The sequence below is a fragment of the Salminus brasiliensis genome, chromosome 7 (genome assembly GCF_030463535.1).
Source record: "Salminus brasiliensis chromosome 7, fSalBra1.hap2, whole genome shotgun sequence".
NCBI classification, from domain to species: domain Eukaryota; kingdom Metazoa; phylum Chordata; class Actinopteri; order Characiformes; family Bryconidae; genus Salminus; species Salminus brasiliensis.
Window position 1 is genome coordinate 34,013,038 of NC_132884.1, and position 26,926 is coordinate 34,039,963.

General features: G+C 39.9%; 1 protein-coding gene across 2 annotated transcripts in view; it reads left to right on the forward strand.

Annotated features, from left to right (window-relative positions):
* Positions 1–26,926, forward strand: part of grm4 (glutamate receptor, metabotropic 4) — a 201,740-nt gene that overhangs the window by 121,573 nt on the left and 53,241 nt on the right. For both annotated transcript variants that reach the window (XM_072684705.1, XM_072684706.1), the window contains exon 3: positions 15,327–15,543. In XM_072684705.1, coding sequence (XP_072540806.1) covers positions 15,327–15,543 — 217 coding nt within the window. The remainder of the gene's footprint in view (positions 1–15,326; positions 15,544–26,926) is intronic.

Here is a 26,926-nt window from a genome sequence, read left to right on the forward strand (position 1 = left end):
AAGTCAATGTTCAATGAAACACCAAAAAAGCCAGTTCTGTGGACTGATGAAGGTATTACAAACTTGTTGTCCTGCGAACCTTTTTGACACACATGACCTCCAGAAAATGTCCAGAGAATCAGGACACAGTTGCACTTTCACTCATCTAGTGTACAGTGGGTGAATTTCTGAACCAGACACATTCTCACTACAGGAAATGTTCTGTATGGTTTTGGCAAAGGGGGAGCCTGTGTAGCTTGTACATGAGGTACAGCATGACCTACTGTGAATTCTCTGGAAAATGACCTGCTCTATTCACACATGGGTTCACTCGGACATTACCAGGACTTTGTACTAGGGGCCTGGCAGGATAAAGCCCGGGTAATGTTCGGTACAAATGATGTGGACATTTATGTTCACACTTACAGCTCCTCTGGGTAATCTCTGAAAACGTTCTGGGTTACTGTGCATGTCTAACTTCTGTTGCACCATCCTCACCAACCTCATTCCCCAGCACTAAAACATTCATTAATGCAATTATGCTGTTAAAAATAGATCGTTAGAATAGAAGTTTTTTTTTTTTTTTTTTTTTGAACGATACCAGAAAAGAAGCACTTTTGAATTTACATTTACATTAAAGGCATTTAGCAGATGCGCTTATCCAGAGCGACTTACAAAAGTACTTTGCTATTTATTCAAGAATAATCTCAGCTTGTTAGAATAGACTAAAAATTCAAAGATACCTCTAGGTTCAGACAGTACTAAAGACAAGTCAATATGGTGACTCATGGTACTCTACTATTCGCCCAAGTTCTTTTGGAAGAGGTGGGTCTTCAGTCTGCGTTTGAAGACAGCGAGCAATTTTGCTGTTCGGACACCCAGGGGAAGTTCGTTCCACCACTTTGGTACCAGGACAGAAAAAAGCCTGGATGCTTGTCTTCTGTGGATCTTAAGGGATGGCGGGTCGAGCCGAGCCGTACTTGAAGCTCGAGTTAGGGAACCTTTAGTTTCCTAAATAACTTTTTAATTAATTAAAAAAGTCATTTTTGTAAAAAGCTTTATTTGGATGGGATTGCTTTGACAAGAGGAGCTGGACTAATGTACTTTTTTACTACAGCACATCTGTAAAACTTATGTGGGATTTGCACGGGATAAGAAATCTTGGCATAAATGATTGAGATGGAAGCGGCTACTCAATTTACGCACTGCCGTCACCTCTTCTCTTATAAGCCACTTATAATCCTAATCAAATTTTAGTTTGAAAATTAGCAGCTACATGACTTTGACATTCGCATTTGGACAGCACTGAGAAAATATGGTAATAATTACATTACCCCACCTCCCCATGTACTAATCCAAAGATTCAGGCTAAAGACAGCGTGAAGAACCTTTTCACTGTTAAAAAAAACTCCATGTATAGAAATCTATGTCCAAGCCAAGAACAATTTGGAAACCTTTTTTAAGAACAGTATGTAACTCTGTTTACCTTCAGACAGTTACTACTCCAGGTATAGCAGTTAGGATGACCGGACAGTGAGAACTCATGTTTATGTATATGCTTGTACAAATTCAGAATGTAAAACGTATGTCATATCTTTTCATGGTCTCTTCGTCTCTTCTTCTGATTACTTCTCTGCCTCACATGAGCCAAATCACATGCTCCATCTCTTCGCACTATCAAAGCTCATCATAAGTTCAGGCCATCATTTTAGAGCCTTTACGTGGTGCTGGAAATATTGTGGTGTCTGTGCTGTTTGAAAGATGAATGAATAATAAATCTAGCTGAAGGGGAGCGACACTGAGCGAGAGAAGTTGCCAGCCAGGCAATCAAGGCTTTATCCAAATAAGGCTGCGAAAAAGAGCTGCACAAACAGCCCGACAAATTCAGAATGCCGGTCAGTCCTCCTCTTTTTGTTTGGTAAATGTCAGCAGAGGTTTGAGTGTGTTTGAATGATGATGGCTGCTCCGTACCCAAGCGTCACAGGAAAGGAAATGTGCATTGTTGCAGTGGTGGCACCAGATTTAATTACTTGTCCTGAGGTTTGGTGGGTAGAGGAGACACAAAACAAATCTTGTGAAAATATGGATACTGGTTTCTGCAGGGGGAATAGAGCAGCTACAGTAATTCAGCAGCTGAATTTCCTCTCAGCTCAAAATGATGTGGCGACTCTGCTGATAGCTAAAAGAAAAGAAAAGCTAAAATAATACAAAAGCTCTATACAAAGATAAGGATTGTATGAGAAACATGCACATAGGGTTGACATTATTGATCATATAATTAATTAAGTAAATCACTACAATTTTAAAGCTGATTGTGTGACCAGACGGTGTACAAAATGTAATTGGATGATTCTTCACCCAGTTTTGTGCCCAAGTTACAAATTTGAACCACAAAAAAATGCACCAAAAGCATTAAGATAACCATTTGAAAAAAGGTTTTATATAGTATTTTATAATAAATAAATATAGCAGATATAATAATAATATAAAATATTTAAATTCTACAAAAGCTCAATCTTGGTGTTAAGAAAAGTCTTTGCTTTAAAGCATGTAAACACTTAACATAACTAAACAATTAAACAAAGAAGGCCCCCAATACAATAAATAAGAATAATACTAACCCACTGTTTTAACCCACTGATTATGAATATTCAAAATATGAAAACACTACAGTGTCTATCTGTCAGATTGTCTTTGCACATTGATAGCTAAAGTCAATTTAAAATGATGAAAAGACTGATTATAGTGTTTGAGTGAGCTCAACTTAGTTAAATCAAAGCCCACATGTTTACTTATTTGCATCTTAGTTTGATTAACAATACATATTGCATTGAGCCTCAAAAACATTAATGAATGAGCTGCAGTTGAAATTGCGTAAATATTGTGTAAGCTGTTTAGTGTGTGTTCCTCAATTTGTGTACTGTTCATTCCATCTGTGGGCCTTATTTATACGCAGTAATTTATACTGAGATTTCTGACAGCATGCAAATCAGTCAGAAACATCCTGTGGCAAAATTGTATTAGCCCAGCTCTGCAGGTAAAATACATTCATTCTTAAAATGAGGTCTGAGGTGCCTGCTCCTACTCTGGGGTCCTGGCCTTGAGGTGTATGGTCTTGAGCTGCATTTGAAATCCCCCCATTACAGAAATATTTCACAGTAGAGGGTGTCTGCAATGTAGTATTGTTCAGATTCTCAACAATAAATCTTTAAGTCGTTCCATGGTCATTCCTTTACCACTATATATCAAACACTATATAGCAAATAGGGAACGCAGTGCTGGCCTGTGTCTACTTATCACTGGTAGATCTTTACTTGAAATGTGAAATGCAAAAGTGTATAGTATATAGAAAGGCAAAACAGCATTAAAAACAGTTTCATCCATTCAAATATAATCAGTTGATTACAGTGTCAGAAAAAGACTTCACACATGAGGTATTGCAGTGTTTTATGATGAATCACGTTGCCATTAAATGATTAAATTACTATTACAGGTCATGTGTATTTTCACAAATTAATGACTGAACGAATTAAATTGTGAATGGAGAGGCTATACAGGGTTTGACACACCAGGAAGTCTAATAATCCTCCACCTTACCCAGTTCTCCTAAGTTCTGCATCTCAGTTGGGTCAACAACACATAATAAATTGAGCCTTAGAGCATTAGTAAATGAGCTGCAGATAAAATTAATTACATATTATTACATAAGATATTTATTCTGTGTTCCTTCCCCCTCCATTTGTCTACTGTTTATTTCCATCTGGGTGGGTTTATTTCAAGTCTGGAGGGCTTTTGACAATGAAGCACTGAGAATTAACGTATAATCTTCTGACAGTTGATGAGAAGGCAATTAGACAGTAGGGCCACTCTAGAGCTGTGAAATTACACCACAGAAAATGTACCTTTCCGTTCTTTCTTGGCTAGACAGCTAAAAAGTAGAGGAGGTCATAAGTTTGCACAAAGATGGTTGTGCTGTTAAAAAAACACTGTAGGGGATTTTTTAGACAGAGAGCCAACAAAGTGGTGCTCTGCAAGCTTTGCAATGTGGAGATGGGTTATCACAGCAGTATAACTGCTATGCACAAGCACTTGTAGTGTAAGCATTCACAGATCATGGTCAACACAGTAGCATGACAGCACCATAAGTGCCCCATGCTAAAAGTAACTTATGTTATGGTAACGTAACGTTGCACAGTGCCTTATCTAACATTGTTATTTGTCTGTTTAAAATTTTTCTATTTACTCTAATGGCCATCTACAAATGAGAGACTAGCTTAAACTAACATCACAGCCTGTTTCTACAACCTGTACATTCTTTTCATTAGTTACATTGATGCACAAATACATTTACAAGTGATAGCCTAACCTACAGATTACCCCAGTGATTAAATAATTCCAAGTTTAAACCATTTTTTTTAAACCAAGTTTGAAGTCTAGTATTCAGGTATAGGGTTTTCATGCAATTAAACAGAGGTTACCATTTTTGTTGTTGTTGTTGCAGAATAATAATAATGTCCTGAAGTGCATACTATGTGTTTTTAAGATAATATGATAAAGAATATATATTTTTGAATATTACTTAGAATTTTTTTAATGAAGCACACACACACACCCACATATGAATCCCTTTACAATAATCAATTTAGTTGTAGACCCCTATTTAGATTCAAAAAATGATTAATTATATTAGATTAATCACTGAAAAAGAGTTAAATAAGCTCTGTAGTTCAGGCTTTTAAGTTGACCTGACTCTACTTTCTTTACAATGTATATTGGGCTTCTAAGATAAAACAGTTTGGGCATCTCTAATATCAACAGTAGTAATAGTATATTATACAAATTCTATTAAAATAAAGCAAACCTTAAAACCTTGTGAATTCAAAATCAGCTCTCTTAATGGGTTTTGTTTGTATTGTCTCATTATACAACACCATTTATTTTAGGTAAACAAACAGATGACTTTCTAAACTTAGAGGTGACCTTTAGTCTTTTACCATTTACAAGAAGGAGCAGTGATCAACAGCATTGCAATTAAAAAGCCTAATTTCCGCCGTCCAAAGCCAAGCCTACTACATAATTACCTGCTCGTCTTTTTGTCTTTACTCTTTTTGATCTGTACTAGTATGTGTCCTCATAATACAGATTCCATCTAATCAGCCTGGATTAAAGAACATTGTAATTATAAGTGGCGACAAATTCTACGTCCTCCCTTGACAGTTAATTGGTGGTGGAAATGTACAGCAACAGGTAGACCACTAAAAATCTAGCTGTGAATTCCCCATCTGCAGTGGCACGATTAGCAGAGAAATAGACAAATAAGGATGGATTGTAGAGGGGAGGCGAGATGGCCCCCTGAGCTAATCACCATAATTAAGCAGGTGGTATTTTCCCTTGCCAATATTTCACCCTCAATCGCCATTGAGAGGTCTACAGCACAGAGGCTACTTTGAATAATTAATGTTGCTCACAAGCATCTATAATTGAGGCCTTTCTCCATTAAATGTCTGAAGAAGCTACAGGGAAGGCGTCACCGTAGCTTTCCCTCCGTCTTCTTTAGGGATGTTATGTAAGTGGGCCCTGCCGCTTATTATATCCTTCACATAGGTGCTATTAGTGCTATCACTTGGTCCATCTGGCTGTTCTGCCTATAGAACACATTAGCTTCTCCACAATGACAGTTTATGAAAATGAACAGAAAAATGGAACAAAACCATTTAGCTTTAATTGGATAGCGTTGCGTCAGTTGATTGTGAGTTCTAGAGTCATTATTTTGTTAGCTTTCTTAAAGTGGGGAAATGTGCTTTCCACAGCAAAAGGGTATTTTTCGGAAGCAATGGGCGACCAGAAATAACATACACACACACACACATACACCATTACTGTGACACCATATTACAGCATCTGTTGATCTTCTAGGGCCTCCCTCTATATTCCAGTGGGATCCCATTAATGCAATACACAAAACTGACTTTGCAGCCTCAGCTTTCTCTCAATGCTGTCTTTGTAGATGATGAAATGGCTCCCTCTGACAGAGCTGATTAGCATATGCTAGCACAGACCTGACGCGTTTTGATGAAGGATTCCTGAAAGAAAATGGAGGCAAAAAAGGGCAAAAGTTCTGTCGGGTAAAATTGGATTGAAATGTAAAAATCATGCTTCTAAGTGTGCCATCTTCATGTAAATATGAGGTCCCTGTGGCCCTATTATGCCATCTCTTCTCTTTCTTGGGTTTTTTGGAACAAAAATTAGAAGCGAGCAGAATCAGACAAGCATCGCTGATGAACGAGTAATTACCATAAGGCTTTAAATCATTCTCTGCAGTTGAAATAACGATAACGTGGACCAGTCAAAATATCACGTTCAACCCCTGCCAAGTAATGATTGTTAGCTGTCTTACACCGGAGTATGACAAACAAATCAATAGCTGGAGCTGATTTTTGTCAAGGCTGCTTGGTTGGCAGGAAGCCCCTGTGGCGATTATATCCAAACCCCTCTTTGACCCCGACACTGGATAAGCTCCTCTCCTGCTGTCGGCTCCAAACAAGAACCATGCTGCTTGGAGGAGATAATGAACTGACAAAGACTTACCTTCCTTCCCTGCCCTGCATAACCCCTACGTAATACCCCTGATCTCCAGCGCCGCCTTAGAGATTCATCATCACACCTACCACAGAACAGAACAGGCTCCTGCCCTACAGCTGTTAGGTGACCAGTTAAAAACGCAACGTTCTGGTAGTCCGCTGAAGGGTCTGTTTGGTCAGGCAGAAAGAGCTGAGCCTGGAATATGAGTCAGATATTAATTTGATTCACCGGGCCCGGGCCTCTACTCCCCATAAAGCGCTCGTTCCAGAAGCGATGGAAATGCTATAAGGAGGCTGCGTGATGACAGTCTCCCCTAGAGACCAAAGATACTGAATGAGATAAGCATGACTAGATGCCATTTCCAGGGTGCAATGGACTGCTAAATCTTGAAAGGTCAAGTTTGAATGATGAGAATATTAGAAAGATATCTAATGCACGTTGTGAAACCTCCCTCTTAGTTGAACTGTAAAAGAGAGTTATACAATACTCCAGTTGCACAATGCATCTAGCTTTTTCTGTGTGTTTTTCTCCCAGCTATAAAGAAAATGCTTTAGCCAAACCGTATATAGCAAATAACTTATAATTCAAAAAGGCTCCAGTGCCTTGAACTGTAAAACAGAGTTATACAATATGCCAAACATGCAATGCATCTAGCTTGTTTGGTTTTTGTTATTTTCCCCCAGATAGACGCTTTGGGTATAGAGTATATTCCAAATATGTCATCATTTGAAAAGGCTCCAAACAACCATACATGAGGAATTATTGTGATTCCTATGCCCAGCTGTTTTTGTTTGCAGGACCTGAAGCAATTTAGATTCAGATTCAGCAGAAAAAAGCACAACTTTGCAGGAAGATTGAAGTTGCTCAGGCTTTAGCACACAAACATAAAATCTATCCTTCTGCTTTGACATAGTTAAATGCTTGATGCTTTGGCCATATAGAAGGGTTCTTTAAACCCGGTCCTAGCGGAGCAGTGTCCAGCCCAACTCAAACACACCCACTAAACCTGGCAATTAACAAGTTTAAACAGAGTTAAGGGCAGTGTTTGAGCAGAGGAATCATCAAACTGCGGTGGACACTGGTCCTCTAGGTCTAGTTCTGAAGAATCATAGCAGACAGTATGTGACAAATAACTCCAAAGCCCCAGAGCCTTGAACTGTTAAACAGAGTTTACAATATGCCAAACATGCAGTACATCTAGCGCACTGTCTTTTGGTTATTGTTCCCCAGTTGGGAGGAGATGCTTTAGCTACACAGTATATGGCAAATATATCATAAATTGAAATTGACTCCAAGCATTCATAAAATAGTGATTGTGATGCTGCTGTTTTTGTTTGTAGGACTTGTAGAACACAAATAGAGCAAATTTGATTCAAACCCAATAAAATAAAAATCCAATCTTACTAAGATTAAAGTTGCTCACATTCAAGTATCAGAATGTGCATTATATGGACAAAAGTATTAGGACACCTGGATCCGAAATCAAGGGTATTAAAATATCTATCTATCTCGCTTTTGTTGGAGTAACTATCTCTACAGGGAAAGCTTTCTGATAGATTTTAGAGCATTGCTGTGAGGATATGATTGCATTCAGTGAAAAGAGCATTAATGAGATCAGGACATAGCATGACCACCACCCAACCTTATCCCCAACAAATTTTAAAAGTAGTGAATGGAGCGCCATCATTCCAGAGAACACAAATCCCCTCTAGCCCACATCTAGAAATAAGCATGACAGTCCAATTCTATTGGCAGTACATCTCTACAGGGACTAGAAAAGCTGTGTGTGTGTGTGTGTGTGTGTGTGTGTGTGCATTTGCCCATCTGTGTCAGCAATTGGTGCAACCTAAAGAATGTATTCATTAGAAGAGGTGTCCACAAACATTTGGACATATAGTGCACAATCAATCCTTCTTTTTATGATAGTAATATGGTTGATACTTAGGCCATACATCAAGGTTCCTCAGATCCTGCCTTAGAGAACTGATTTTCAGTTCAGTTTGGTGACCTCCCTGCTCAAACACACCCACAAAACGTGGCAATCAACAGATAAGTTAAACCCAGGTACATTTGAGCAGAGAAATTACTAAACTGTGCTGGACTCTGGTCCTCCAGGTCTAGGTTTGAAGAACCATATCAGACAGATAACTCATCATTTGCAACGGTCTTGGAGCTTTACAGTACACCAGACGTGCAGCACATCTAGCGTGTTTTGTTTGCTTCTGCTTTGGTTATGAAGTAAATGCTTGGAACATGGTACATGGCAAATACACCCCCTTGGCCTTTTGTTGTGTTTCATTACTTCACATCCTGGAATTAAAATGGATTATTTGAGGGTTTGCATCATTTCATTTACATGCTTACAACTTTAAACATTTGATTTTTTTTATTGTGAAGCAAACAACAAATAGGACAAAACTAACAGAAAACTGCAAGTCACTTTCAATAAGTCTAGAGCTTGCCACATTTCGCCGCTAGGATTTTTGGCCATTTGCCATTTCTCAAGGCAAAACTGCTCCATTATCTTGTTAGATGGTTTCCACTGCTGAACAGCAATCTTCAAGTTTGACCACAGATTCTTAATTGAATTAGGGTCGGGGCTTTGACGCCATTCCAATACATATACACGTTTCCCCTTAAATCACTCAAGTGTTGCTTAAGCAGTATGCTTTGGGTCATTGTCCTGTTGGAAGATGAACCTCCGCCCCAGTTTCAAATCACTGACAGACAGAAACAAGTTTTGCTCAAGAATGTCCCTGTATTGAGCACCATCCATCTTCCCCTTGATTCGGGACAGTTTCCCAATCCCTGCTGCTGAAAAACATCCCCACAGCATGATGCTGCCACCACCATGTTTCACTGTGGGGATGGTGTTCTTGGGGTGATGAGGTAGCGTTTTCTTTGGTGGCCTAAAAGTTCAATTTTGGTCTCATCTGACCAGAGCACCTTCCTCCAGACATTTGAGGAGTCTCCCACAAACCTTTTGGCAAACTCAAAAGGAGCCTTCCTATTTCCTTCCTTTTGTCTGTAAGTAAAAGCTTTTTTTCTGGCCACTCTTCCATAAAGCTCAGCTCTATGAAGTGTACGGCTTATTGTGGTCATATGGACAGATACTCCAGTCTCTGCTTGGGAACTTTGCAGCTCTTCCCTTCAGGGTTACCTTTGGTCTCTGTGCTGCCTCTCTGATTAATCCTTACCCAGTATGAGAGTGTGGTACCATGCTTTTTCCATTTGATGATAATGGATTTGATGGTGCTCTGGGGGATCATCAGAGATTTTTTTATAACCCAACCCTGACTTGTACTTCTCTACAACGTTGTCCCTAACTTGGAGATCTCCTTGGTCTTCATGGTGTTGTTTGGTTAGTGGTGCCTCTTGCTTAATGGTGTTGCAGCCTCTGGGGCCTTTCAGAAAAGGTGTGTATATACTGGCATATCATGTTATACTTAGATTACACATAGGTGGACTTCTGAGGGTAACTGGTTGCAACAGAACGTTTTAGGGGCTTCACTGCAAAGAGGGGGAACACATATCCTGAGCACATCCCAATTTTCAGTTACTGATTTCCACAATTATTTATTTATTTATTTATTTTTCTCATTTCATCTTAACAACTGAGACTATTTTGTGCAAATGCATCCCATATAACTCAGATAATAAAAAACCCCCAAAACATTTAAATACAGGTTATGTTGTAATGTAACAACATAGGTAAAAGGCCAATACTTTTTCAAGACACTGTATGTCATAATTAGAAAAAGCTCCAAGCATTTATAAATTAAGAATGATTGTGATGTCTATGATCTGCTTTTTTTGTTTGTAGAACTTGAAGAACATGAATGAAGCAATTTAGATTTAAACCCAAAGAAAAGGCACAGCTTGTAGCAAGACTGAAGTTGCTCAGACTTTAGCAACCGAACCTACAATCTATCCTTTTGCTTTAGCTACGCAGCAGGGTTCTTTAATCCAGCCCTGAAGGACCAGTGTCCAGCACAGTTCGGTGATTTCCCTGCTCAAACACACCCACATAACTCAAAATATTTGTGGACACCCCATCTAATAATTACATTCTGCTACTTTTGGTTGCACCCATTGCTGACAAACACACACACACAGCTCGTCTAGTACCTGTAGAGACATATTGCAATAGAATAGGACTCCCTGGAGCAGATGAACATCAACCTATAGGCACCATGTGGGTGGAGTGGACTGGAGTGGAGATCGTGTGGCGATCATCCAACATCCTGACCTCACTAAATCTTGTCTCTAAATTCAATCAGATCCTCATAGCAGTGTTTTCCAAAATTGGAGTAGAGACTTCAACAAATGTTACTTCAACAAAAGTCTTTTTAACACTGTTTATTTCAGAAGAAACAGCAAATGAGCAGGTATCCAAGGTCCACAAAACCAGGTCTGTTTGAGCAGGGAAATCATTAAACTGTGCTGGACACCAGTCCTCCAGGACTAGATCTGATACTAGATAGTATATGACAGATAACTCATCATTTACTAAGGCCCTAGAGCCTTGAGCTGTGAAGATGCAGAGTTATACAATACACCAAACATGCTTTGTTTTTATTTTTGTTTTTCAGATGCTTTGGATATTGAGTATATGGCAAATATCTCATCATTTGAAAAGACTCCAAGCATTCATAAACTAAGAGTGATTGTGAAGCCTGCTGTTTTTGTTTGTAGGACTTGTAGAACCTGAATGGAGCAATTTAGATTCAAACCCAATGAAAAGGCCCAACTCGCGGTAAGATTGAACTTGCTCAGGCTTTAGCATCCGAACGTGCAATCTATCCTTCCGCTCTGACATAAATGGCAGACTCTAGAGATACATCAGCTGATGGCACAGAGGAATGTCTCGCTTTCTGTCACTCACTGTGTATCTCGGTGCAGCTCGCCCATTAAACTGACAGATCAATTTCATTGCTTCACAGCTTGAAGTCGGAGCGGCTCAGGCTCTGTGAATGCCTCTGTGGACGCCAGATGGGGGTCATCAGCACTGTGAACACACTCTTTTGGCTGTGCAGTATGGCTCTTTAACCGGTTTTGGCCCAAAGCTTGACTGATGACTCTCACCGGTGACTAGCAGACAAGAGCTAATAACATCATGACATTGTGAAATGTGCTTTTTCTTAACCCCCTCCCCCCCCCCAACTGAACTGAATACATGTTGAAATGTACAGTTCTTAAAATAGTAACAGGTCTTTCTCCAATACATTTAATCAAATAATTTGTTAATATTAAGTGGAAATTGGCCCGGGCTTATGGAATTGTGTTCGGATGGTTCTCTATAACACGATTCGCAAGGCTAATGCCTGTTCCTAGTGCAGGACCAATCTGTTTTGTTCAATAATTACACAGCGTTTTTGTCATTCTATTCTTGCAGCTCAGCCATTTGCTGCTCCACTTAGCCTGACAGTAACAGATGTGAAAATTGCATCTCCTATCAGAGTAAACAACAGCTGATAACAGTTGAGAAGCACTGTTAGATATGGAAGAGGGATATTTGTTTCAAATTAGTTTATCCACAAGCCTCTCCATGCCTGCAAGCAGCCACCAGCCCCAGCTGTGAACTGTGAGCTCCCCATAACATGCACATACAAGTACAGTATTTTTCCATCCTGTTTTAATTTTATTATTTTTTTTTTTAAGAGCTGCAGCAACTGCATGTGCGACTGTTATACACTTGGCGGTGGGCATCGATTTTTATCTCTGGGAAAAGTAATCCGCAGTCCGTGTTACTGCGTGTCATTTCTTCAAGCTACGGGATGCAGTAATTGCATGCGCATATGCAAACGTTGTGCGTGGTGAAAGCTTTTGCGCTTGGGTGGAAACATTTATTTTAAACTCAGCTGCTGCTGTTATCATTAGGTGCCCTTCAGGTGCTGAGAAAACCGGATTTGAAATCTTAAAATAACATGCTGCTGCATGACGAACCAACAGCTGTAACCTTCCACACCTTCGTCACGAAACTCCTCTGAGGTTAGAGCACAGGAAGGTGCAAAGAGATTCCTCCATGTCTTTTACTGCACAGCTAAACATGAAATCAAATCAGGCTTGCAGAATGGTTGAGCACTTAAGCATAGACATGATTTCCTGGGGGGAAAACCTCTCCAATAATTACAACTCAGCCATACAACCCTAACTCCCACAATAATTAATTTAGATAATAATTATTCGCTAATTAAATGTGACCAAAATATTTTCCTGATGCGGTAAATGCTTCCATTAGAAAATGTATCAGTATCAATAATACTGATATGATCGATAGTAATGTATTTGAATGTTTTCCTCTTTCTCCCAATTGGATACTGACAGTTAGTCCACCATTAATAGTTTTCCCTAGTACTACCAATGCCCTCGAAACTGCATGCAAAGCCAGTCAGGCATGTTTGGAGAAAATTGCCTGGTCCCCAGCTCCACACCAGCTAACAGACGCCTGTGTCAGCCAACATCACTTTAAGAGGGATAAGTGGGGAGAACAGCATCTACCCACCCAGAGAGAGCACGGCCAATTGTGCTCTCTCAGACTCCAGCAACTGATGGCAAAGTGGCATGGCTTGGGACATAGTGGCCTCTAGGACACAGTGGTAGCACAGTGGGATTAATTTTTTTTTATCTTGGTTCCAGATTTTTCCAGGTTGACCAAAGGCAGCGTGTGGATGTGTTCAATTCAATCATAGCTCACCTGAAACATTTAACATCATTTCAACAGCCCTGACTTATCAAACCAGGAGTTGGATGATACCTAAACATAATAACAGTCTTCCATGATGTTCTTCTAATGTTACACTTTTACAAAACTACTACACTGATGTTATGTGTATTTATTTTAATGTTAGTGTTTAACTGAAGAAATGAATACTTACTGCTCAGAGAAGAAGCTTTTAAGTCTAATCATTACATACAATTATTACAAATGTAGCATTGGTGCCTTTACACTTCCAAGGTTGGCAGCATCGATAGGCTGTGGATAGGATGTTATAGGCTGATAGAGTCCTAGCTAGTATGTGAAAATTGCAAATGATTAAATTAGGAAGAAATTAAACAAGAAACAAGAAAAAGAAAGGATCGCCATTGGCTACATAGAATCATCAATGACATTTCAACAATGTGGAGTTTGGGACCAAAATAACTGCTCTTTATTTTGAATAAGGCGCTGCGACCTCTGACCTCTATTATGTTTCATGTTGCATTTCATGTGACCCTGCCTGGTTAAGGACTCAAGACCACATATTTACCAGTTTTTATATGTTAAGGGCCCAGGACATCATGAACATAGTGATGAACGCTAGCTACTACCACTGTAGTTACTGCAGTAGCAATGCTAATGGTGTAGTGATGCTGGGTGAGACCGGCACGTTAGGAAGGCCAAAGCCACTGGTTGTGATGTTAACTCCATAGCAGCGATGCTGCGCCCAGCCAGCATGTTTTTTAATGAATGAACAGAAAATCAACAGTAAGGCACAAAGTGCATGCTGACAATTAGGTAGTGGCACCAAGCGACCCAAAAAACGACATATTGCTATGGATTTTGACAAACACATAAATGCCACAGCATGTCTTCACATCATACTTCCCTTTACAATAATATTTCAAGCAAGGAGACCCACCCTCATCTTACTTAAGATTACATAAGATTACGTAAGATCTCCCCTGGGCAGCACATATACTTGTTAGCTTTGTGGCAAAGTGTAGCCCTTAGACTGTCAGTACAGGAAAATGTCACAAACAAACAAAAATAACACACACACACACACACAACGGGGTGGCTAGCTGATATAATAGATCCAGTAGTATCCACATCGTTGCAAACAGTAAGTATGGCTAATAGTTTAGGTAACGTGGATGTTGATTAAATGCATACACTTCCACTTTTCGCTGTTGTTGGTTGTATTTAGCTCAAACATGATCAAATAACATGCCAGTTTATCTGGAAAACTCCTGGAAAATGAGCATAAAAATACCCTGACCATTTCTCTATTGTTTTTCATGCCACACGTCCATCCTTAGATGTGACATTCAATGCCCTGTGAGCCATTGTTTTTTTTTATTTAGTGAGTAATGCAAGAAAATATTGTCTCTGACAGAATCTGCAACTGCATGCTGAAGCACATCCACTGCCTTCTGTAGCTGTGGAGACATCTGTTTCGCATGGCACATCCATTTTGCACATTATGGTGAGAAGGACTACGTCACGGCGGTGTGAAATAATGTTGCCATTTTGGATGCGCTGCTTAGGCACTGACGTGATAGGCAGGTGTAACCTTTTCCTTGGGCTGTTCTTAAGGGCAAGAGGCAGCACAAATACCAACCTCCTTCCTCCACCCTGAACAAAACGCATTAAGTCTCACGAGTGCTGTAACATGCTTTATAAAGCAAATTTTACAAGAAATTCTGCTGCTTGCTGCTGAGATTGACCAACTGTGAGCAAAAAAAACAAAAAAAATAAAATAAACAACATAAATAAACTGCAACAAAATGATCCTGTTGGGGGAAGCCGCCTGCAACTGTGTGATAGCTACTGTTGACCTACGTGTCAGCAACTTGACACACATGCATTATCTCTGAATGGACTCCCTGACCTCCCGTGGTCTTCAGGAGATCACACGCGGCTCGGTGGGAAATGAAGTTCGTGTCATGATGAGGTGTGTTGTAATCTGTCAGGGGTACAGGCTTGGGCTCAGCAGGGTTTGTGGGAACTGTGTACTTAAGACCCTGAGTGTGGTTGTGTGTCTGCCCCCCCACCACTACAGATCCCCCAGGTGAGCTACGCTTCAACAGCGCCGGAGTTGAGTGACAACACGAGGTACGACTTCTTCTCCCGCGTGGTTCCGCCAGACACCTACCAGGCCCAGGCCATGGTGGACATCGTGAGGTATATGGGCTGGAACTACGTCTCCACCGTAGCTTCTGAGGGGAATTACGGAGAAAGCGGAGTGGACGCCTTCATCCAGAAGTCCCGCGAGGACGGTAAGAATCAGCCTAATTGAACTAATTGAACTAATGTGTTTCCTCAGTCCATTTCAAATGCCCTCAGCCCTCACTGTTGGAGATAACCTCTGCTATCTCCAAATTACACGCTCCTTCAATTAGATGTTTCTTTGATGGAGACAATCCATGACCGAAAGATTAGATTTCAAGCATCAAGGATGGAGCGGTGTCTCCAGACAAGATGGGATTTGCGTTTATTATTACTACTGACCATATCCAAACTCTTTCCTAGGAAATGGTGCTTGAAATGCTCTTCAGGGAGAAATGTTCCTGAAAGACTGGCTGTGTGAGGAATTCTGAGTGCTGTGATTGATTTGCTGCTGTTGTACCCTTGCAAGCCTCCAAGGCCATACGTCTCTCTCAGCACAAGCTTCCAATTGAGTTTGATTGACAAGCTGGAAGACATTTTGCCGCCATTGGTCAAAGGAAAACGTAGGTTTGGCTCTATCTCCTGTCACAGACCTATGTGACTAGAATAGCAGGGCCCACCTCTTGTTAAGTGTACTATAGGCATGTTTCCTCCGAGTGTAATGGGGCAGAGTGCGTAAGCTTTTTGCTGAAGAAAACTCCCTGCGAGAGATAAGAGCAAAACTACAATCTGGCCTAGAGGCAGATCTGATGGTTCAAGTAAATCGGGATCTGAAAATTCACCAGCAAATACGTTACTACAGCATGGACCTCATGCGATTACTGGATTATGTAAACCATTAGGACAAGTTTACATTCACCTCAAGCAACGGAACATAGCGGAGAGATACAGGGAAAACAGCATTGGCTTGGTTCACTGTTATTTATTAATTATGTAGTGTTTAAAGCTTACTTTGTGAGGGAAGATGCACAACCAGATAAGCCTGATGTGTTGTGTCACATTTAATTACATTAGTTACAAACGGTTTAATAGAATCTACAGCTCCTGGCAGTTCCTGCTGGAAAAGTAAACCCACTCCAGCTGAGGTTTCAGGGCCACCGTGCCCCAAAGCTCTCCAGAATGTACCCTCTGATCTCTCTCTGACCTGTGGGGACGGGCTAACAGCTGTTTCTCCTGGCATGAACTGACCTCGAATCTGACCTCTACGCAGGGTAGTTCCTAATGCTTCGAGTGACCTGTGAAAGACCCCTCATTTCCCAGCTCTCTGACTTATGCTTCTTATCCTTTTTGTGGACAGAACAAATGGTTAGGATGTACTGGTTAAAGTCTCCATAACAGTAATAAAAAGGTAAAGACGAGACAAGGCTTTGGGAGATTCGGATTGTGAGGGACTGCTGTGCTCTTGCCCTTGAACATCCTGAAATCAATACCGGCCTTACGATTACTGTAACGCCATATGGAGCTTTAAATTACAGTGATTTGTTGCCTTGGATAAAAGCATCTGCTCGGTGACATAAATGTAAGGAAGAAAAGGTGCTGGCATGCCAGGTCTTGAAGAAGCACTACACTGAAGCTCCTTATCATGAAAGCATCTCACACCACTGAAGTAGCTACAAAAATAAAAATAAATAGCGCTATATTAAATGTTTTTTTTTTTTTAGGGGGGAAGGGTGGGGGGCAGTCATCTAGAAGAACCTCTTTTAGGTCTCTAAATAACCTTTGAAAGCTGTGGCAAGTATATACCACAGTATATCATTGAATGGTTCTTTAAAGAACCATTTTATAAATAAGAGGTGAGATTGTGAGGAAGCATTTTAAGGTTTAAAGAACCTTCATATAATGTGAAAATTCCAGGAAGACCCCTTACATTGGTATAGAAACCTAAATGTATGCAGCAATGTGCTGGTCTACACCAAATAAAAATAATGGCCAAATTGTGATGGCTAGATGACACTCAGTCAGTCAGAGCATCTCCAAAACATCAGACAGGCATTGTGTATTCTTTTTTTTCTGGTATGCAGTGGTAAGTACCTACCAAACATGCTCCAAGAAAGGACATCCAGTGAACCAGCGGACAGGGTCATGGGCTCCTTATAAGGATGCAAAACATGGACTTAACTTTGTTGTGCCAGATACCAGAGGATGCCTTCAGAGGTCTTGTGCAATCTGTGACTCGAATGGTCTTGAATGGCCTACTCAGTATTAGGCAGGTTGTGCTAATGTCAAGGCTTATTGGTGTATATTGTTAGCTGGCTGTTTCATAGGCAGAAGGCTGTGGCACATCCCTAAGTTACAATACCAAAGGAGAACCACTTTTGTTCTCTAAAACACCTTTAATTGGATGGTTCCTTAGAGAACCCTTTTGTAAATCAGATGTGTGATTTTGAGGAACCATTGTAAGGTTTAAAGAACCTTCATATAATTAAAAGATTCCAAGAAGAACCCCTGATATAGTAACAATAGTACATTTTGCAGTAATATAATGAAACCCTGGTATAGTAACTTTACATTGAAAAAACATTTTTGCCTTTTTAAGGGAACCTTTTTAAGGTTTAAAGAACCTCTGTGTAATGTACAAAGTCTGTGAGGAACCCTTCAATAGATCTAGAACCTTCATGCTATGTAAACCATTATTGGATTCTTCACACGTTTACCAACATGGTTCTTCAGGTAACAAAAAAGTGGTTCTTTAATGCTATCACTTAAAGAACCCATTTAGTATCATATGATTGCGATTATTGTGTGACTTTAGTCTGACAAACACTCAAAGAACCTTCCAAAGAATGAAAACTAAAAGTATGTAAAAGTATGTGTGTATATGCCTGCTGTGTTCCTCCAGACTGTTTAAATAGCTGGGAATCTCATATTATCTTAAGTATGTGGAGTGGAGCGCTCCTTAAAGTCTCTCAAGAACACTGTGAAATAGACCGCTCACATTACTGTGAATGATAGGAGCTGTAAATGTGTTAGATGAATACATTAATGCCGTTGTTAGTAAAATAATAAGATAACTGTCTTCAGTCCTTGTGCTCCTCTGCTGAGTGTGCGAGTGCAGAGAGCAAATTTGATTTGAATGTATCAAATTACATTCACCAATGAGAAACACAATCAATTTGGAGCACAGGAAATATTTAAAAACCATGAAATGAAACTGCAGTTTATGAAGAGCTGAATTAATAAGAAAGCCTTTTCTGCAGCAAATACACTGCAGGTCCATACAGCCACAAAAAACAAGACCGAGCAAAAGCAAACAGACAGCTCATATCCCAAAGGCTGTATTTACTCTCTTTAAGTCAGCACACAATTCAAATATAGTTCACGTTGCTCTGGCTGAATATTATCCAAAGATATTTCGCTGGGTGCTGAATGAGAACAACCTCCATAACACTTCAGGGCACAGAACAATAGCTCTATCATTTTGTGTTACATTATCCTGATATTTTCTGTAAGAAGTACACACTTCTAGCACTTCTTCTCTATGACAGGTGGAAATGCCTTTTAAAGGGCCCACATAGCCAACACATTCTTCTAGTTCGATTTTTTCCCCTTAGGTCCTCTTATGATTTTTGTGTGGGTTTATCTACTAAAAACAGCTGTGATTCAGTTAAACATGACCATTGCACATACACACATACATACATGTCTGACCACTCTTTAAGGCTTAGAGTTAAGTATGCCGTTTCTGTCACTAGGCCTTTAATGCTGGTTCACATTGCATTTTTCTAAAGGCTAAAAAGTGTAACCTCGTCTTTTCTTCTTGGGGGTTCACACTGCATTTTTAACACTGCTTCTTGCTGTGTGTCTTTCTGTTTCTAAGCAACAATAATGGCAAAGATATTAATCAGTGTTGATAGCTGGGTGTTTCATAGGCTACAAAACTGTGCTACATACCTAAGAAAGTGATGTACTTACTACTACTACTACTACCACTACTACAACTACTAATACTACTACTACTAATACAACTACTACTACTACTACTACTACTACTAATACTACTACTACTAATACAACTACTACTACTACTACTACTACAACTAATACTACCACTACTACTAATACTACTACTACTAATACTACTACTACTACTACTACTACTACTACTACTAATAATAATAATACTAGTACTACTACTACTACTACAACTACTACTACTACTACTACTACTACTACAACTACTACTTCTACTACTACTACTACTACTAATAATAATAATAATAAAATAATAATACCACTACTGCTACTACTACTACTACTACTGATAATAATGATAATAGACCTTTAATCGCACTGCATTGTCACATCTGGCCCAGAATAGTAGCGTTATCAAACGTCAGCCTGCACTCAAATCTTTCTTGGGCTTCAGCACAGCCAGCAGGTGGGCAGTTGTCTGGAAGTCTCTCCAAATAGCTAGTGTGCCTTGGCTGAAGCGTGTCGCGCAGAAGTTCACAACATCTGTATTACCCTGCACATTTGCTGAAGCGTACTGTTCGCCTCTGCACGGAGCTCAGCGGTGCTCAGACGACGGAGCGTGTCAGAGTCGGGTCCCACGGATTCGCAGTGGCGAATTTTGTAAAGCAGAGAAGGAGTGTTTCTTTAGTGTTTCTTTATGTTACCACCACATCACACTTCTGGAAAGACTAAAGACCAGCACTTACTGCGCTTCAATCTGGCGAAGAAAGAATCTGTCAGGTTTAATTCCTCTCACTCAGTCCATGTAAAAACACCTCTGAACACCACAACTAGCAAAGATACACAGCATCGTATTTCTACATCTATTCTAAACTACTCACCAAGAACCAGCGCTGAAGGGTCTTACCCCTTTATACCCGTTTATACCCCTCTAGCCCAAGCCGGACATTAGGCAGGGTGCCAATAGGTTGATGTTTTTTGCTCCAGAGAGTCCAATTGTATTGCCAATACTTCTCTACTGGGACTACACAAGGTGTGTTTGTGTATTTGTACATCTGTATCAGCAACTTAAAGTAGCCAAGTGCATTTATCAGAAGTTTTTATTTTTTAAATTTAAACATAGAAAGAAAGTTACACTGATGGACCAATGGAGGAAGAGATATCCAGAGTTGTGGAGCAATTCTAGACAGTGCTTCATCGGCAAAGCCATGATGAATGGATGTGGAATGGTGAGTAGCCCAGCTGAAGAAGACCTGGGAGTTCGAGTGGGTTTGTCGGGAGGAAGAAGATTAGTTATCGAGCTTTATAAGTTTGTAGAACTGTATGCAGTATTTTTGCAGGAAGCTATGATGTGAGTGAGTGTAAGTGAGGAAATGAACTGCAGATTTCTAAAAGTTTGTAAAAAGAAAAAGAGTTAATGCCAAAGCATTAAGAAGGAAGCAAGGTGGTGCTAGCAGAGATAAGATAAACTGAGGATAAGCTTTTGGTTATGGACAATCTAAACCCATAAAGTTATCCAGTGCTATTTTAGTTCTGGCTGTTCTAGATTAAACTTTTATTTTTATTTAATTTGAAGTTTATAAAATTTATCATGCATACATAATGCATATATATTTCATCTGAAGCTTGTAACCTCCAGAGTTCTGACACTAGGTAAGATTGTCATCAAAGGTTGGTATCTAGAAGATCTAGAGCAGAGATCAGTTCTTCAGTCTTCAGAGTCAATCTGTTCCACTTCAACAAAAATAATGCCATCCTGGGATATCCATGTATTAGGCGTCTTATTGGAGCAGTACGTGATTGTCCCTGTACATGAACAGTACCTACAATACATACTAAATTACTTTCCCTGTCTGATCTCTGTTAGCTGCAGTAACAACGGTAGTACTATACGGATGATTTAATCCACTGCTATGGTGTTTACAAAACAATGTGTGTACGAAAACAATGAATTTGAGTTTTCGGACATGGCGCCGCATGGTGCCTCTGGTGTGTGGTGGCCTTTAGGTCCTTTGCCAGATGAATGGCGAGAGACTCTCTTATCTGTGTTGCTATGAGACCAGGCAAGCAGTGAAAGCAGCATATTGTCGCTGTCACGCACAAACCTTGTATCTCCATTTTTGTTTTTTACACTTTTTGGCAGAATGTGAGTTCTCTAGGAGTTGTTCTTTACATGCTATATAAACATTGTGATGAATGGACAAACAGAAATGCTGTACTTGAATTTGAACAGTTCTTTTATTATGTGGTGCCGTGAGTGAGAAAAGAATAAGAGAAGATGCATGTTGCTGGCCCCTCCCACCCAGTGGATATCAGAATGGGTTTGGTTGAGTTCTCAATCAGAAAGTGATTGCTTGATTTCCCTGTTTGTTTGTAATTATGTTGGTGGGTAATCAAACACATTAGGCCTTCAGTTCTACCAGTGGAGTCCAAACAAATGGAGGAGCTCGCAGTAACGTGCCACACAAGGTCAGGCCGCGTTGAAATGAAAGAGAGGCTTTAATAAAAAGGTCGTATTCCAAAGCCGAAGTCAAAAAACAAGCTATGATCAGTTTCAGAAGGCAAAACAGGATTAACAATGCACGTGGACACATCAAAAAGGGCAAGCCAAAAACGTAGTGGAAAATACAGGCAGTAGGTTGAAATCCAATGTACAAGAAACACAAAGTTCAAAAGGGGTAAGCAAAAGGCAAGGTAGAAAAATCAAAGATAAAGACATACACTGCAAATACCACCAGAGAATATCGGTCAGTATTTCACCAAAACAAGGATACAATACTTCGCAAATCTCTATTCTAAATCAGAGGTGAAACAGGTGTTATGGATGAGAAGTCAGGTGATTGAGAGGGTGGATGGCCAGTTGCAGTCATATCATTTCTGCTAGTGTCTCACAGAGGATTCTGGGAAATGGAGTTCAGAACTCGCCATGACACACGCCTAGCTGTATCTGCCTAGATGCCAGAAACTGAATTCTGACAAGACAATTTTGCTTTTAGTTTCTTTTTGTTAATTTAACTATTTTGCTGCCATCCAAAACATATGAATAAAATACTGCAAACTTGCAGAGTTTGAAACAAGCATCAGTCTATTAAATATAAATAAAATAAGAGTTTTTTTCTGTCTGTCTAAATATATGAAATAGACACTTTCAATCATTGTGAAATGATTAGTTTAAGGTTTTCAGCAACTGCAACATCCTTTATTACAACCCTTGCTGAATACTTACTTAATACTTAATTCAATTACCTTATAATTGATGATATTGGTCAGTATAAAAAAAAAAACACTCTCCACTTACAGTTGGTTTCGTTTTCCAACTCAGGCTGCCTTGAGTGCATAAAATGCCAGACTCTGAGCATGCAAACACAGTTAATCAGAAATAGTATCCTACACAACATGAACACCCTCACTTACATTGATATATGTAAATGAATTGTTCTGTTTGGCTGTCCTGTATTTTGAGGATTGCTTGAATGTGGCTGTCATCTACTGCAATAATTCACCTGCAGTTCTCTCAATGACATTCAGAAAAATAAGGATTCCATGAATGGCTGAGTCAAGGCACAATCTCTGATATCTCCTTGATTAGATTTTTTTAATGCTCCAAGAGCATTCTCGGTTCTAACTCCAAGGAGGGTCGGCTTCTTGGCAGTAAATCTGTAGATTCAGCTGAAAAATGTTCTGCTGCACCCTGAGAAGAAATGTATTCTGCTGAAGTCACAGGGCCGTACTTACCAAATCCAAGATGGGTTGACTGAATGAAATGTTGGCTTGGTTGCTATACCACCTTTACATGATGCAGAAGGTGCACAATACAATGTCAACACCCATACAAGAGTGTATGGACTGGAAAGCCACATCTCCACACTCGGTTTAATACTTGGGAGTTTCATTCTGTCCATAAATAAGTGAAAAAGTATATCATGTAGAGCACAGCGAGACGTGATATGCACATAAACCAACTCTGTGCTGTTTTCAGTTTGGTTTAGCATGAGACCTTGTCTACGTTTTTCCCAGCTTTGCCCATTTATTTTATTGTAGCGTCCATACAGCAAGCAAGCCTTAAAGCTCTGTGTCTATACTGATAAACAGTGCTCATAGCAGAAAATACATTTGTTTAGGAAACAAAATGCTTTGTTACAAATTTGCCACTGCCATAAAGGTCTTGCCTACGTGTGTACTGTGTGATATAGACTGGATAGTGCCGTAAAACGCTTATTTAAGCTAGGAAAGTTCATGATATGGACCCTTTAAGGACCTAGATATAACAATGTGTTTTAGGGGATGCTGGAAAAAGCACATAGAGGAATGTAATGTTTTCCCAAAACAGCTGATTTCAACTCAAATACTGGCAGCACACACATTCTAAGCAATTCTTTCCCATTCTGTAGCTGTGGTCATGTCCAGGCTAGTCCCACAGCTGTGCTGGGGGGTTGTGGATGGACGGTGTGAGACTTGAGGGCCGTGATATGAATAACCATGAGTTTCACTGCAGCACTCTGCTTGCTCCTAATAGCCTTCCCTCAAGCCACAGGGGTGTTTGCACATCTGCCCTGGAAGCTAAGAGAGAGAGAGAGACAGAGAGAAAGTGAGAGAGAGCGAGAGAGAGAGAGTCAACAGCTTTAGCTTTGGGAGGATTTGGACCTGCTGGTTCATGAAGCCTGTCCTCTAGAGCTCTGTTGACATGGATTTTAACATGGTCAGCAGAGCTCTTCAATGGACGTGTGGTACGATGCCTGACTATAATATTCTATGACATCCCTATTTTTTTTTTCCCCACCAGGACTCCTCCAAAATCATGTCAGCATGATGCCTGCCAGCTTATTTTCATTTTGCATGGCTGACTCAGCCCTTAATATGGTCAATAACATCATGTAAAATTGGATGAATCAGAGTGTCATCATTATGGGAGCTGGGGGTTGCTTAAGGATGGAGTCATTTCTCAATAATTCATCGAAAACCCCAAATGAATAATAGAGAAAAAAAAAGCCAGAGCTCCAAAGGACACGCTAAGGAAGATGAGCATTCCTGAAAGCAGCATATCAGTACATGGCAGTGACAGTGGATCATCTCTATTCACACAAGAGCTTGATCTACTAAATATTGCATGGCTAACGCAATACACCAGAAGAACATTATGTCCTCTCTTATCCTCACGTAGTTATTGAGGAAATCTTTTTTTTTTCAGCTTGCTTGTGTAAAAATGAGGATTGCTTGAATGTGGCTGTCATCTACTACAATAATTCACATGCGGTTCCCTCAATGACAAATTAAGGTTCTTGGTTCCATGAATGGCACAATCTCTGAAGTCTCTTGGGTTGCTTTTTTAATGCTATTAGAACAATCTTGGTTCTAACCTCAAGAACAGTGTTGGAGAAGTGTTCTGTTTCAGCCTGAGAAGAAAGATATTCTGCTGGAGTCACGGAAATGTACTTTCCAAAGTCAAGATGGGTTGATGTTCACTGAATAAAATGTTGGCTTGATTGCTATACAACCTTTACATGCTTCACATGGACTACATTTTATATAAAGAACCATCCACTGGAGGGCTCTTAAGGGGAAAAGAAATGGCACAAAGAAGAACTTGAAAGAACCCATTTTTTGGCAGGTTAAGTTTTAATAGTTTAAGTTAAGTTTTAATAGAAGTTATTTCTCAATTAAAGTAATGTTTCATACAAAAGCACAACCTCATTTGGAATTCTGTGACATTTTCAAGATGATCTAAAGACATTTCTCTAACATTACCCTTTTGTTGACAGTGACTTGGCAGGGACCTGCTATGACTCAGTGGTTTTGCATAGTGCCAAACGCAAGGGAGTGAAGCTAAAACTTTGGTTAAAAAAAAAAAAATCCTGATCAGACAGTCATGCTTCTGCGTATACACAGACCTATAGGTTGCCAGCATATCACCACTTCAGCCAGTACATTTATAATAAAGCCCTTATAGGGAAGTCTGACCACTCTGCAGCAGTCTTTCCATTTCCTTTCATTCATACAAGACCAGGCTGCTCTATACTTGAATTAAAAGATATCTTTAAACCCCGGACTGAATGCAGAGCTAATGTCTTAGAACCATATTTGAAATGACTGGTAAAAGCTGAACTCAAAGAATGTGATAAAGAATATGTCAGGGTTCCAGTTACTGCGCACACACATTTCTTCACAACAAAGGGCCTTTTCCCAGTATTTATTGAAGGGCAAGACTTCCTGTAATGAGCTATCCCACTCATGTTTCACTGCTAATTCCGTTCCTTTTTTAGTAACAGAGGGCTTAAGTGGCATGAACCCTTAAAAAAAACAAAAAACAAAAAAAATAACCATCAATTCTGAATGTTGGATTGAACTCCCCTTTAACAGATGGCTGTGTGGAATCTATAAACTGTGTCAACATCTGGTATTTGTATTGTATATGAAATGTAATCATATGGTATGAACATGTCTATGAAAGGGCCTTTCCTAAAGCTGCCATCAAGATGTTGCCTGAATAGATTAAACAGTGTTTACAGGGTTTCAGCTGTTCGAGTAGCTGATGACATGACTTTTATCACATTTCTCAAAGCTGATTGGACAAAAGTAGGGCAGGAGCTTTAACAGGTGCCGAGCCCCTTAGTTAGTCTGTTTGCAGCAAATAATGTAGTCTGAGCTTCACTTTAACCCCAAACAGAAAGAACTGATATAGCTTCAGTCTGAAAAACAAAAACAAAAAAAACATGAATTTAAGTAAAGAGTAGATCTGTAGCATCACAAGAGTTTTATAAATCCAATAAAATACTTTTCGTCTTTTTGCCTTTACCCTGTCGACTGTCCTTGAGTCACAGTCATATTCAATACTTTCAGGGTTGCAGTAATGGGCCAAATTTATAACGCGTCTGCTGCTGAGGGACCTTGAGAAGTCGATTTTTTTGGAACAGTGGAATAGATTTGGAGACTTTTGAGAGGTGACTGCCACCGATGTGTATCGCAGAGGGAAGCTGTTGGCCGGCAATGCTGTGCAGTCTAAGCAGGCCACCACTGACTGATGAGTAATCTTGAAACCCAGCATGCTTCAATAATACAGCGAGCAGACCCCGTCACATTCAGCATACATACATCTTAAGTTGTGGATAAACAAGATTTGGCCGCCATAATTGATTCCACACAGAGATCCTAATCGAAGCCTTAGAGGCCTTGTTACATCTAATCAAGTCTAGGGTTACTCATCTGTAAGCGGTAAAGGGTGGGAAATGGTAATTTGGCCCTCACAGTGCAAAGGCCTTTTGCATTACAAAATCCTTCACAGTTGTTTGTAACTGATGAGCATTTTAAAACAGGAAATCACAGTTTGCTCTGGCAGGACATGTGCAGTGTACTCTTCTAACTTGGCTCTGCAGTTCCCTTCACATTTGCATTTATCAGTACTGAAATGAGAAGGGGTTTGGTGTGAATGCAAGAGTGGAGTGGAAATCCTAAAAAATGAACCTGGAAGTATTGGTATTTCCTTAAAGTTGTGAAGTGCATTTCACATTTACACCACTGCTGTAAAGACATAGCCTCATGGACAGCTGTACATTTGTTGCCAAGCTGAGAGATACAGAACCGGCA